At 39.9% G+C, this 14,187-nt stretch overlaps 1 protein-coding gene across 2 annotated transcripts; it reads right to left on the bottom strand.

Moving 5' to 3' along the window:
- Window positions 1-375: 375 nt before the first annotated feature.
- On the bottom strand, window positions 376-13,584 carry LOC129116676 (plastin-3-like). 2 transcript variants are annotated; one of them, XM_054627455.1, is made up of 16 exons: window positions 13,514-13,584; window positions 9,191-9,259; window positions 7,882-8,033; window positions 7,565-7,694; window positions 7,321-7,453; window positions 7,118-7,199; window positions 6,656-6,821; window positions 6,409-6,548; window positions 5,765-5,860; window positions 4,277-4,463; window positions 4,093-4,171; window positions 3,858-3,978; window positions 3,603-3,736; window positions 2,885-3,008; window positions 1,772-1,896; window positions 376-508 (listed from the first exon to the last, which is right to left on the bottom strand). In XM_054627455.1, the coding sequence occupies exons 2-16, from the start codon at window positions 9,249-9,251 to the stop codon at window positions 376-378; spliced, it is 1,863 nt and encodes a 620-aa protein (XP_054483430.1). In that variant the 5' UTR covers window positions 9,252-9,259; window positions 13,514-13,584. The 2 variants fall into 2 exon arrangements, with proteins under 2 accessions (XP_054483430.1, XP_054483431.1); XM_054627456.1 differs by lacking the exon at window positions 13,514-13,584 and adding an exon at window positions 11,211-11,279.
- Window positions 13,585-14,187: the final 603 nt, after the last annotated feature.

The following is a 14,187-nucleotide window of genomic DNA, read 5'->3' as shown; positions in this document are numbered from 1 at the left end:
GTAGTCATTGACTTTAAATGTTCCCATGTATCACAGCCTTTACATTTAAAGAAACAAACCCTTTTACTCACTTATTTTCTCAATGGGCAGGAGTCTATCCCAGCACGCACTGGGCAGATCTAGACAAACTCATTCACACTTTCATTCATATCTATGGCCAACATGGGAAGTTGAGTGTTTCTTACTGTGACAACGACACAGACACTATCACTCAAAGAAAAACAGATTCAGAAAAACTAAAGAAGAAAGGCTGCTTAAAGGAACAAGAAAATAGAGGTGTGTTCACTCTCTTCATATATCATCTAATCACACAGACAACGACAGTGTGAGTGTGTGTGTGTGTGTGTGTGTGTGTGTGTGTGTGTGTGTGTGTTTTTACGCCCTATTCATGCCTCTCCCCATCAGGCAGGCGAAGATGGTCATCACCATTTTGGGGTTGATCTCCACCAGGTCCTCAGGCAGCGCGTAGACTTTGGCCCCAATCTTTCTCGCCATGGAAACGGCATATCTGGCACAGGAAAGGGTCATAGTAAGTATCACTATGGCAACGAATTAGATCTGTGACACTCAATGTATTTTTGAAATTCATTTATTTATGTTTGACATTTTCTTAGATCCTCACTGGGGTTGTTTTTTATCAGCCAAATTTGGAGTTATACTTGTGTCAAAGTGCTGAGTTTGTAAATATTTTTGGCAAGCACATAAATTATATTCTGTGGAGGAATTGTTGCTTTTATCCACAAAACTTCTAAAAACTTCCACGAAATGTGTCTGTTTGAGTTCATGGAGGAAGATTTTAGAGGAAGTTCTTAAGTATAAAGCACGACAAGTATCAAGAGTAGTGTAATCGTATTATCTGTAACCAAGCACCCAATGTACTTCCTGTTTACACCGGCACGCGCATGCCCAGTGTACGTGAATAGTCACGTGATATTCGTTTTCAGGGAGCAAGTCTGGACGCACATAATTTCGAAAACGATGCTGAAACGCGTAATGTGAAAACGGGTTAACGTGGACATGGCCTTATTCGCATTGCACTAGTATTACCCGGGGACCTCTAGTAATTAGTCATAATTACGGTAGTAGTCTGTGATCTTAATTCCAGGAGAAACTGCCCTGTCTGTAATTAAAAAATTCCAACCCAAATTACCTACCATAATTAGCCAAACACAGAGGTCATGTGATTATGTAGTCCCATGCAAATGTGCACCTCTGATATTTGGGGTCGTTTCAGATTTTTTTTGCCTTGTTCCTGTTTGAAAATTATGGAGGCTGCATTGGCAAATATGAATCATTTTGGGTGCAAATTCAGGATGTTCATCTCGGCACGAAGCACAGAGACCAATTTGCATCGGACCAAGAGGTGTTTGTGTGTATTACATTGACGTAAATAGGCCTAAATCTAAATCCCATGAGATTCCCTGAGAATACAAGTCCTGTACGAATAGGGCTGCAGTGCATAATATCCAGCTATCATTCTCCTAATGCTTCTCTATTGACCAAATCGGATTGGAGACAAAACAGCCAATCAGATATTGACCTACATTAATTATCTGATTGGCTGGAATAGTGGTACACTGTAACATTGTAAAAGTTGCTAGAATAAATATAGCTTTTGATTGATAATAATTAATCTACAAAATATAAATCCTGTACGTTCAACATCTCTTTCTGTCTCATTGCACGCTCTGAATTTCAGTCACAAATATAGCGCCATGTTTAAAACCCAGCAGCTACAGATAAACAAAGAGAAAAGCAGGCAGGTGATTACTTGGCATTGTTCAGTTTGTCTTCGTCTGACAGACTTCCTTGCTGAACCAGCTCAAAGTTCACACTCTGGGGCTGAATGGCATCGATCAGGTCCAGAACTGGTATACTGGTACCGATTGCCTTGTCCTGAACAGAGAGAGACACAAACACACACGTATACACAACATAATATGAAACATACAGTAAAATTACTTGTTTAACAGACCACTGTCGGTTCATGACCCGTACGGATCCCACCTCATGCTTTGGCGTGCATGTGAACCGTGGATTAATTACACAGTTTAACGTTAACAATCACATTGTGAAAAAAGTTTTACTGAAGAACGTTATCTGCCAATATTTATATCTAACGTATCTATATATTTTTTTATCATTTATACTTCCCTGGTCGCAGATCTCTGATAATGTTACATTGTAAACAACCAATCTGCATTTAAACTGACACGGAGGAGAACAAAGGTTCCGTTCAGTTACATAATGAGGTATTCAGGCTCTGTTCAGTGGAAATGAGTATTCAGTGAAGCTGTCATTATCTCAAAAACTGTAGTGTTGTTGAGAAACTTGAATAAATCCAGTTGTTTGAAGGAGATGTTTTCACAACAACAAAAACAGATATAAGAGATGAATTATGAGCTGTTTACACTAGCTCTAAGCAGATTATAATACATCATTAAAACGACTAATGACAGGATTTGTTTTAATCAAATTACTATAACAAAGTAAAAGTATAACATATAGATTTTTGATGGTTTAATGACTTCAGAGCAGTTCAAATTATTTTTGGGATGGTGGCAAAAAAAATAAGATTGTCTTGAGCCTTGGATACCAGCTGCTATAATCAAACAACAAAGGGATGTGTATCTGCCAATATGGATCTTCAATGTTTGGCAATTAGTATTGGCAGCAAAAAAATGTGATCAGGGATCTCTAAAAGTTATATTTGCTCCCTTTTTTCCAATCAATGAGTTTTATGATCCATTGCACCACTAGTAAAAACCAAGTTCAGAACTTACCTCATTTTCCAGTGCTTTTCTCTTACAACAATGATACAGGCCTGTTGTGTTGTGAAACTATGTATACTATTAAAGTAAAACACAACTAAAGTAAAACCCACCTTAAAGCTTTTGATAGAGGAACTCTTGCCGGCCCCAGCCAAAGTCTTGTTGACCCATGAAACTATTAAATCGTCTCCTGCCACTTCTCCATGTCCAAGGTCTTCAAGAACATTTAACGTGTACCTGTGTACAGATCATATGACAACATGTCACAATGCCAACATTCAAATCAAATTCTATATACTGTGCAGATCTTGGGGTACAATCTGTGAGTTTAATATTTAGAGTATTTTGGGGTGCGACATGCTACATAAATGCATTTCACTGTAAATTTGATTGCAATACCTTTGCTGTAATTATTGTAAATAATGGGAGATGAGTGGTAGACTCCCAATGATGCAAATTCTAATGTTCTCCCAAATAAATGGTAATATTTAGCTAAATCAATTCTATATTTCCCATGAACCCCCATTGTTTTCAGTCACAAAGAGCGGTCATTTTCCTAACCTTTCCTTCCCTGGTGTATTTATTAGTGTTGTTTTCTCTATGGCCTCACTAAAAGGAATAAGCACGTTTGAAGTGCACGTTAGATCTGCCTTTCACTCATTCAACTATGAAACATCGACAGGAACTGTGCACTGACAGAGCAGCGCCCTCTGCCTGTTTCAGGCTATATGGCAACTTCTCAGTGGTGTTTTTGCTAGTTTATGTTCATTTTCCTACACTGTCAGAATTACCAGGTAATACAGTTAGGTTTGGCTTTAAAGTGTCAATCACCTCCTCATCAGCTGCCACACCAGTGCCAGAGTTAGTGTCTGATTGCCATCGTAGAGGTCCTGTCCGCCGATTCCCACCAGGGAGAAACCAGCTTTTGTCTTTCCCAGCTCCACAGCGTAGGTACAGTTTTCCATCTGTCTCACACACACACAAAGTTAAAATATAAAATATATATATTTATTTATTTTTATTTATTTTTTTCTTTACCTCCAACCCTTTAATGTAGCAGTTTGGGAAAGTAGTATGTGAATGTACCTTTTTTAAATGTCCTCCTCCTACTCCCTTGAATGGAGGGTGGTTGACTCTGCTGTCCCAGTCCACTGGTACCTTGATCCTTTCATAGAGCTGGAGAATTACCATGGCGCTCTGCAGATCACTGCATCCACACAAGTATACACACATGGACGTTTTTAGTCAGTGTGGAAATAAACAGTCAACATAGCAAGTTATTTCAGACATAGCAAGTTATTTCAGACAGAGGGATGCTGACCCGTAGATATGGTGAACATGCGGATTGACTCCCAGAGAGTTCATCCAGTTCCTGAACGTCCTCTCCTCTCTGGTCTCGCCTTTAGGGAAAGAGAGAGAGAGGTAAGCCTCACAGACGCAGGACTAGGAGGTTAGCTTACATGATGACAGTATATGTGAGAGAGGGATGATTCTACGACACTTACTCTCCAGAATCCAGTCTTGGTTCTCCGGTTTGGTGAGCGCCGGGTGTTTGTTGAAGAGCGTGGCCACGAAGGCCATGTTGAGCTTGGCGTTTCCACACACGACATCGGTGGCGGTAACAAACTGTCGGCAGCCGAGGCGGTCGGCCTGTTTTAGCATACACTCTGCTCTCTTTGTGAGATCCTTCTCCTGGGCGGCACACACACACACACAGACACACGTTTACATGTTGTTGGGGGAAACGAGCTTTGCACGGGGGATACAGAACATACTTTACGTGGGCATATATGCTAAATTATGTTCAAGGTGGAGATCTTTATCGTCATATGCACAACAGTTAGAGTGCAGTAGTCGGTAGCAGTTTGTATTCAAATACAAACCAAATATGTGTAGCACTATAAAACACTATATTTGGCATGTGACTGTCTGAGTTTCACAAGGATGGTACTATAATGAAAAGGTTTAATATCCTCATAGACAACGCTGACATTGAGCAGGGAACAAGATGATGGTCATGACATGTAAAAATGTACCAGAGAGATTATCTTCAGTATTGTGAAGACAAAGCTATGTCACTTTTGTCCATTATGTGAAAAATATCAGATGGGGAAAAAGAAAAAAGATATTTAAACACTGCTTACAAAAAGTGAAGAACGATAGATCTTAAAGTGGCCCTATTATGCTTTTCCACTTTTTCCCTCTTCTTTAGTGTGTTATATATATATATTTTTGTAGATGTAAAAGGTCCGTAGAGTGTAAAACCTGAAGTCCACGCATAAAAGGAGTTACCCTCCCCCTCAGAATCACTGCTCCTGAGCTGCCTGAAACTGCTCGATTGAATTATCTCCTTTACTTCCTTAACTTTATGAGGTCACAATGTTACGGAAGTGACAAAACTCCTTCCGGCTAGTATGGCCCGCCCTCAAACAACAAAAGAGAGAGATGGAGCTGAAGCTCCGGAGGAAGAGTTTTTTTTTTTGTTTTTTTAAATGGGAAACGTTGACCAATCACAACAGAGCGGGCTAGCTGACCAATCAGGGCAGACTTTGCTTTCTGGAGGGAGGAGCAAACGCTACAATGGAGAATTTCAGAGAGAGGTTGAGAAGAGGTGCTGCAGGACAGCCAGGATGAGAGGATTAACGCATGTAAACATGTTGTAACTTTAACTTGAGATAAAAGTATGCACCTGGAAAATAGCATAATAGGGCCTGTTTAATATAGTCCTACAGGAAACAGGAAGAAGGTAAACAGGAAGTCTGTTTCCATTTAGCCCCTGATAGCCAAATGAAAAGCATCAACTGAGTTTTAACTGAACGTTGCTCAGTTTAAATAACACCACAACTTATGTGTATGTTTTTTTGGTTATGTGTATTTTAGACTGTTAAACTAAAATTTCAGCTGTAATGACTAAAATAACACCAAAATAAATAGAATATAAAGGTTAAGGACATACATGTTTAACACGTTTAACTACTGTCTCATCGACTCACATAAAGACCAGTCATGTCCACCTCGATCCTTGGGACGTCTTCTTTGCTGCCGTCTGGAGCGATCTGCTCTAGCAGGTGGAAGTACGCCTTGGAGTCCTGCAAAAACAGACAGTTACTTCTGACCACAAATGTTAGATTTATTCGCCATATGGGTTGACTTCACTAGCATTGTGTTGTGTTTTTAGTTGGAGTCTAATATGAGACTAGATTTCCTCTTAGATTTTGGATATCGTAATATGGAGTAATCGTCATTTCCTGGTTTTAAAGGCAGCATTATGGTAAAGTAATGTCATTTTGTGATATTATTTGTCTTTACCCACATTACTGATGATTACTTATCAAAAATCTCATTGTGTCAACATTTTGTGAAAGCGCCACTGGTCAACCCTACAATATCGTCTCATCGATATCAATTTATTTGGTAAAAGATATCGTGATACTTGATTTTCTCCATGTTGCCAGCCCGACTGTACAATATGTCCCTTTTCTGCAAAATAACTGTGTATGAGATATATTAAATATGAGCAGGTAACAGCTCACAACCGTAGAATAAACAATTACAGAACTAAGATGTCTGACAGTTAAAAACCTTTAAATTGAGGTTATCAGTGATGGGTTTAGGCCTCACACTGACATTGTCTCACCTTAATGTCTCCAGAAAAGTTCGATATGGACATGCCAACTTTCTTCAAGTGGAAATTGGCCCAGCGCAGCAGCAGCTCATCAGGACTGAGCTTCATCAGCTCCTCCAGACTCTCCCCTTCCTCCAGCAGTGCTGCTATAGCTGTACACAGGTAGACACAAGCACAACCCTCATACTCGTTTCTTTTTCACGTTTTAGCCAACATTTTTATACGTGGGCAGATGACTGTTTGTGGTGTGTGTGCATACCTTCATTACGGCTCAGCTCTATGTTGGCGAACAGTCCAATCTTGATGATCTGCCAGAGGAGTCCGAGCACCAGGTGAGGTTTCCCCTCCTTCAGATCTAGAGCGCCGATGTTGACGACTTGACAGCCGATGGCCGAGGCGGAATTCAGAGCCAAGTTCAGATTCTCCTGTCCGAGTTGAAGTTGGGTGACAAGAGGTCCAAATCAGAGGTCAGATCCATGCAAAATAATGTACATATGTATAATCAGGGATGCAGTTTTATTAGATATGAAGGCCCTATCACCGTCAAACAAAAGCAAACCTAGCTAAAATAAATAAATAGCTTGTGTCTTTCAAAAGCCACTATACATAACTGTAACTCAAATCCATTTAATATGGTTTTTTTATGATTTATGCATTGAAGTTAAATCACTAAACAAGACACATACAGCTGATTAACTAGTTCAGCAACTAACTAACTAACCTGAGTGGTGAAAGCTGTGAGTTTCTTTTTATTGATGGTTCTCTCATCAATAGTGTCAGCGACAGAAAGGTTAATGAGTTTACTGCATGAGGAAAAAAAACACATTAGCACAACTAACTGTTTAAGGTAAAATTACAGGTACAGATGAATGTTAATATTGAAGTTATGGATTTGAAAGTACAAATAATTCCTAAGTATGTTACCAAAGTATGATGCCGTCTGCCACTGCTTTGAACAGAGCTTCAGTTTCGGGGTTGATGGGCAGGACGTGTTTGCAGTCTGGATCCTTCTCCAGAGAAGAGTTGATGTAGTTGGCAAAGGCAAAGCGCTCCTGCTCTGAAATACAGTGGAGTCAAATGTCAGGTCCCCGTCTGTAATGATGTAATGTATTGTCTTAATGACATCTGGGCCCTAACATGCCATTCTATAGGTATCAGTGTTACTAACCAGAGATGGAATGCTGAGTTCCTTCACTAGAGATGGTGCTGGTTCCCCCGAGCGCTAGGATGCCTTCTTTCTTGTTCAGAGCTTTCCTGAAACTCTGGGACATGCGGTCCTCCTTCATTTCCTTGAAAATCTGAATGTGCACAAAAAAAAAAAAAAAAAAAAAAAAAGGTATGGCGTTAGTCATTCACTCATCTCGTCAGCTTCATATCTGTCAGCCATCAAGTCGGAACTTTATTAAGACAACATTTAGTTGATAGTCAGTTAACTGTTAGTGAGGGTTGTTAATCCGTTCAGTTGGTGCAGTTAGTGTTACCTACAGACGTGAACTCTTCAAGGTTGATGCGGCTGTCGTTGTCTCTGTCCAACTTCTGGAGGAGTTCTCTGATCTGGTACCCGGGCATGGAACAGCCCACCTTGTGGAAGAGTTCAGCGAGTTCCGAGGCGCAGATGTAACCATTACCATCCACATCTAGAGAAGAGGGAGGTAGGGAGGGGAAAATAGCAAGTAATATTTAAGTTGGAGCCCATGCTGCTATTGTCTATACCCGATTGATGCGTCAATATTAGGACTGTTTACAATAGAGAAATAACTACTCTGAGTTATATTATTACAGTGTCACTGTACAGATTTTAAACGCAAAAGTCAATCAGTCCATTAGGATTTCTACTGAGCGTGGGAATATAGTTGCATACGAGCCGCTGTTGCTTTGGAGGAGCTTTGTCGAGTCTGAAGAAATAACACGAGTTGTCATCAGGACTATCTCAGTCTGGGCTTACATGTTGGCATTGAGTTTGAAAGACGTTGAATTGTGGGAAATGTTGCAGATTTTTTTTAGTTTGACCCTTGGACTTTAGTTCAGGAGGTCTCAACCACTGCTGTCTTCAATTTTAATGTTTTTGTTTACTCTGTCTCAAGTTTCTAAGTGCAATGCTAAAATGCTGTAGTATCCCTTAAATACGCATTGATTAAAGTGAAGCTTTGTAGCACCATCAACAGAATCTGACAAGAGTAGTGCATTTAAAGAGCAGTATCTTGACTTACAGCATTGTGTGTACAGAAAGAGGCTCTTTTGTCATTACAAGAAATATAGACAGAAAAGAGTGATATACTTTTTGGTGAGATATAAAATAAATGAGGCTCAGTATCGCTTGAAACAATTCAACCAACACATTTGTGAAACACGCTTATTCTTCTTACCGAGAAGATTGATACCACTCTCATGTGGTTAAATAGGAGGCAAGAGGCAGGAGACATTTAGCTTAGCTTAGCATAAAGACTGTAGCTGGGAGAAATAGCTACCCTACTTCTGTAAGAGGAAACAAATCAGCCTACCAGCACCTCTAAAACTCACTGACTAACACGTTAAATCTGTTTAGGGGCTGTATCTAGCCTTTATGCTAAGCCAACAATGAGTGTATTTTCCAAAATGTCAAACTATTCCTTTAAGACATAACTTAAATGTGGGTGCATCAAAGGTTTCATTTCCTTCCATTTATCACAAGATAAACATCTGTCTGTCAGATGGAGAAATGAGTTTGTCAGCTGCTTTACCCCACTTCAAACATGGCTGACTTATTCATCATTGTCTGATGGCGCACACACACACACACACACACACTACTCACCCACTTTCTGGAAGCCCTCCCTGATCTCCTCCATCTCCTCGGCGCTGACATTTGATGACATGCTGACACCTATAAAATAACAGCAGCTGCGTTTAGGTACTGTAATACTTTATACACATAATAATAATAATAATACTTAACAATCATGTGCTAAAATAGAAGTGTGTTTCTCAAATAAATGAGTCGGCATTTCTCCTCTTTCGACTGTTTTCTCTTTAGCTGGATGAGGATGAAATGGTTGGATTGGTGTTATAAGTTCATGTGCATTGATGATTGATTGGAATTGGGTGTTTGGTTTGCTACCTTTGTAAAATGTCATTATATATCATTATTTTTAAATGAGCCATCCATTTGCATATACAATGTATAGACATATGTTTTAAACGTAGACATTCTTAATGTGTCAAGATAAATGTGTCATTTGTGAATGGCATCAGGTATATTTAGACAGACAGTATAAGAAAATACAGAAAACAGACAGTATAAGAAAAGAAAAACCTTAACATGTTCAACTTAAAACCCAAAATACAAGTATGAACCTGGATATTAACATAAAAATGACCCTTTTCAAGTAAATGTAACCTTTGCTGGGCAGCAGCCACAAGTGACAATTATGGGCTTACTAGAAATGCTAAAACTTATTGTGAATTTGCTAACAGCCACCATACACCACTGGTCATACCTGCTCTCGGAGATTCAGCACATAGCTAAACATAGTGAAGCCCAGCATATTGACAGATTTATAAATTTGGCATCTTAAAGTACAACAGACAAAGATTTGTTTAATAAGATGAGGCTCTATATGCTTAATTTACTGTGTGATGCTGTGGGCAGACTGGAGCCGTACAGCTCTGTTAAATCAGCCAGTAGCTTAGTCAATTATACAAAGAGCCATTTAGCATTAGATCGGCACCAGCTTAGATACTCTTATAACGTCTAACATATTTATGTAGATTGCCTTTGGTGCAGTATGATTATGTAAGGAGGGTGTAAACGGTTTGTATTATAGCTTATGTAGATGGCTATTTATATAACAGGACATTTACGTCCACTATCTCAGATGTTAAAGGATTAGTTCACCCAAATCACAAGAAAACCATGCTTTTCCACTTGCAAATGTTTTTGTCCATTTTGCGACCTTCTGTACTATCCAAATACAACACAAGTGAATGGCAGACCTGCCTGCTTAGAATAATGTTACTGTAACAGTACTGCATTGAGAATCACTTTAAAGAGGGAAACGTTGGGGAAACGTAGACTCCTGTTTGCGTCCCACGTTTTTTTCTTCTTCCAATTTTAGAGTTATTTTAAGCCAATTCATGATGTTTATTTTACCAAACCCTTTGCCAAGGTGTAACATATCTCTGGCCATTCTTGCTGTCACCTTAGGGCTATTAAAGGCTTGCTTTATGACAAAATCATTTTGTAATTTGTGCTAGATGACCCTTTGATAACAGCAAACAGGCTTATGAATTGAGGTAGGTGATATTTCCGTTTTTGGATGCAGATCCCTTCAGTAACGGATGCATACTATCAGATCTTATGCTGGGATGATGTCTTCAGTGGCAAAGCTCTGTATCACACACACACACACTATATCAGATGATGTTATAGAAAACATTGGGCTAGATGGACAGTCCCAGTAATAAGGGATAATGAAATTAGACAGTACTGTATATGATTCATTCTGCAAGATAGCTTTCTGCTGCAGAGAGCAGAGCTCTGCTAGTTGAGACAAGAACAATGGCAACTTGATGTATTGACAATCAATGCAGGCCTAGGAAGCCAAAGCAATCTGGACAAATCAAGCATTACTGTAACGGGTGGTGTGTGGACCCAAGTGCAGTACGACCAGGAGCTTTATTCAAAGCGGAACAAACAGCAGGTAGACAGGCAGGAGATAACTCATGGGGTATATTCCACTCTAGAGAGCGCTGATCTGTCAGCGGAGCAGGCAGACAAAAACCAAAAGGAGCAAAGGCTAATCTGGTGGTCTGGGACGGAAGGCTGAGTCAGTTACCGGGGCAGAGGCAAGGCGGAGAAGTCCAAACAAGCAGGGTCGGCAACGGGAAGTCAGTCCGGGGAATAACGCTGGAAGGTCTGGCATATGCAGAGAACGATCTGGCAGTGAGTGTGTGTGAGACTGGGGTATTTATACTGAGGTGAGTAGTGCAGCAGTGCTCAGGTGAGAGGGATGGTGCTGGTGAGGTGGGTGTGGCAGACAGGTGCACTGCATGAGGCTGATTAGGTGAGTGAGGGAGAGTGTGGTGAGAGAGTGGGGGCTGGGCTGTGAGCTGAGAGAAATAGTGCAGGAAGAGTGAACAGGTGTGACTGTGACAATTATTAGTCAGTAAATCAGAGAAATCAATGGCATCTTAGATCTGATTCAATGATCCAGCTTCAAGAGATTAATGATGTGTTTCCTCACATTTTTCAGTCTCCCACTCTTGACTTTTAAGAGACATTAGCTAGACTTTGGCTAAAAAAGTCCTCTTAACTTGTTTCTTTTGACCTCCATGCTCGCGTAACAGCATTAGCAAATAAACAAATGGACTATGCTTTAGCACGAACATGCAAAGACAGTGGTTGCCTGGCATCGACAGTCACGCACAGTTACTGGCAGGCAATCACAGGGCCACTAATGTCTCCAAAAAGACGGTGGTCTAGTGACACGTTGCTTTATGTAAGTCATCTATTGCCAATGTTATTTGAATAATGAATGGATACTACTGCTTAATGCAAAAACAGGCCTGTACAAACAATACAGACAGCATCATCCTCATGGCAATAGATACTGAAGTCCTTAAAACAATGGTTATTGATTCACCAAACTGGAGACAGCAATGTGAGGGCATTTTATAAGGCAACGGAGTGCATTTCCAGTGAATAGGAAATGCAACAAACAGACACGATTTCTTGGTGTTTGTTTGCAATATATCATCATCGTAACCTTTCCAGTGTGAAATAACTCTCTGCTCATGCAGAATTGTTGGATTACAGAAAAAAAACTACATCTTAATGCCACAAGATGTCACTGCTTCAGAAGGAACAGACATTGCTTTTAAGATTACCCTTGCTGCGTTTTCTGGGTAGGTTTCTTAAGGCAGAGGTATATAAGAGGTCTGTGTAGGGTGATATTAATCAGAAAATCATATTACTAAATAAAAAGGACGTGATCATAAATTAAGTGTGTTTGAGGAAAAAAGGCTATGGAACAGATATCTGTGTCTACGAGGTGGAAAAATGTCAGTTTAAAGCACCAAATTGTACTGATGGAAAAAGGAAAAAAAACTACATCGACAACCCCTGTAGTTTCAAGCCAATCACTGCTGTTGGATCCAACAATGACTCCATGGCACTGGATGCTCTGAATGCTTTTTACCTCAGGATTTAGATTCATTCATCCAGTCTCACACACACACACACACACACACACACACACACACACACACACACACACACACACACACACACACACACACACACACTAGAGTGACTGTGCAGTCACCAGACATCCTGACACATGGCTGCTGGTCCTGTCTGCCACTCACACTCTGGTAATATTCATTAACAATATTTATTAAATATATGCAACCTTAAGCTATATGTTATTTGGAAGCATTCATAAAACGTGTTGTTCAAGCTTAAGTATGCATGTAGGATAGTATTCTGCACTAGAACTGCAGGAAAAGCGTTGTCTTTATTCTCCCAGAGGTTTCTTCCTTTTTTCTCCCTGTTAAAGGGGTTTTTTAGGGGAGTTTTCCTGTGAATGTGAGGGTGTAAGGACAGAGGATGTGAGGGTGTAAGGACAGAGGATGTCTCATGTGCACAGGTTGTAAAGCCCTCTGAGGCACATTTGTGATTTGTGATTCTGGGCTATAATAAACTGAATTGAATTGAATTTATACAATTGTATTCTATTTTGAAATTCCATTTGCCAGCTAACGTTCTCCACAATAAATCAGCTACAGCATACTGTTAATTATATATATTAATAACATATTGATATTTATTCATAAAATGGTAAAGAATAAATAAAGTGACTAAATTACATTCACTGACATTGTTTTTTGTTTGAATAATTCTCTTTCAGTGGTTCCATGACTCAAACACACTGATCATTCTCAGTAAGCATGTGTTCATCTCTTCACACATCCTGAGTACACTGTATGAGATGTATAATGAGATGTATAATGAGATGTATAATGAGATGTATAATGAGATGTATAATCAGCTATAAATCCACTTCTCCTCCATGAACCTGACGCATTGCTTCCCCTCCTGAGCCGTGAGAAAACGCCCTGAAACGCTCCTTCCTCTTACCTGTAGTGCGCTCGTCCAGTCCAGTCAGTCAGCAGGGGAAATGAATCCCTGCAGCGGCTCCTCAGCGCTCCTCTGTCCCGTTCTCCTCCTCCTGACACCGCCCTCTGCACCGCCTCTGTCCCGTTCTCCTCCTCCTGACACCGCCCTCTGCACCGCTCCTCCCCTAACCAGGCCCTCAGTCTGCAGCATGTCTGACCACTGAGCAGGACACATGGACAGCTTTAGAGAGGCTGCTCTTTGATAACACTTAAACCTGGACTGTACCTAACACATTAATACTTAAAAAATGGAAAAAATATAAAACAGTTTTCTGAAGTTGCTCACTAAAGGCCAACCTTTTTTAAATGCTGAAACACTTATGCCTTGCTTAATTAGCAAATTGGCTAGTTGTAAAATGGTGGACATACAGTTCCTTTACGGGTTAACTCAAAAACATATTTAGAATAATAGGAGTATTTTATTTTTTTGTTGTATAGTATGTGTATTTATTGTCTGTGTCTGTGTAGTTGTATAGTATGTGTATTTATTGTCTGTGTAGTTGTATAGTATGTGTATTTATTGTCTGTGTAGTTGTATAGTATGTGTATTTATTGTCTGTGTAGTTGTATAGTATGTGTATTTATTGTCTGTGTAGTTGTATAGTATGTGTATTTATTGTCTGTGTAGTTGTATAG

Source organism: Anoplopoma fimbria, unplaced genomic scaffold (assembly GCF_027596085.1).
Source record: "Anoplopoma fimbria isolate UVic2021 breed Golden Eagle Sablefish unplaced genomic scaffold, Afim_UVic_2022 Un_contig_8886_pilon_pilon, whole genome shotgun sequence".
NCBI classification, from domain to species: Eukaryota; Metazoa; Chordata; class Actinopteri; order Perciformes; family Anoplopomatidae; genus Anoplopoma; species Anoplopoma fimbria.
This window is presented reverse-complemented; position numbering and strand designations above follow the sequence as displayed.

What these genes read in the sequence shown, in the direction of transcription:
- LOC129116676 (XM_054627455.1), bottom strand. Translation starts at nt 9,251, where the DNA reads ATGTCATCAAATGTCAGCGCCGAGGAGATGGAGGAGATCAGGGAGGGC. An exon ending in TGGACATGACTGGTCTTTAT is followed by an intron (nt 4,464 to 5,764) that starts GTGAGTCGATGA and finishes TGTGCCGCCCAG; the next exon opens with GAGAAGGATCTCACAAAGAG. An exon ending in GTGTGGCAGCTGATGAGGAG is followed by an intron (nt 3,009 to 3,602) that starts GTGATTGACACT and finishes ATCTGTACACAG; the next exon opens with GTACACGTTAAATGTTCTTG.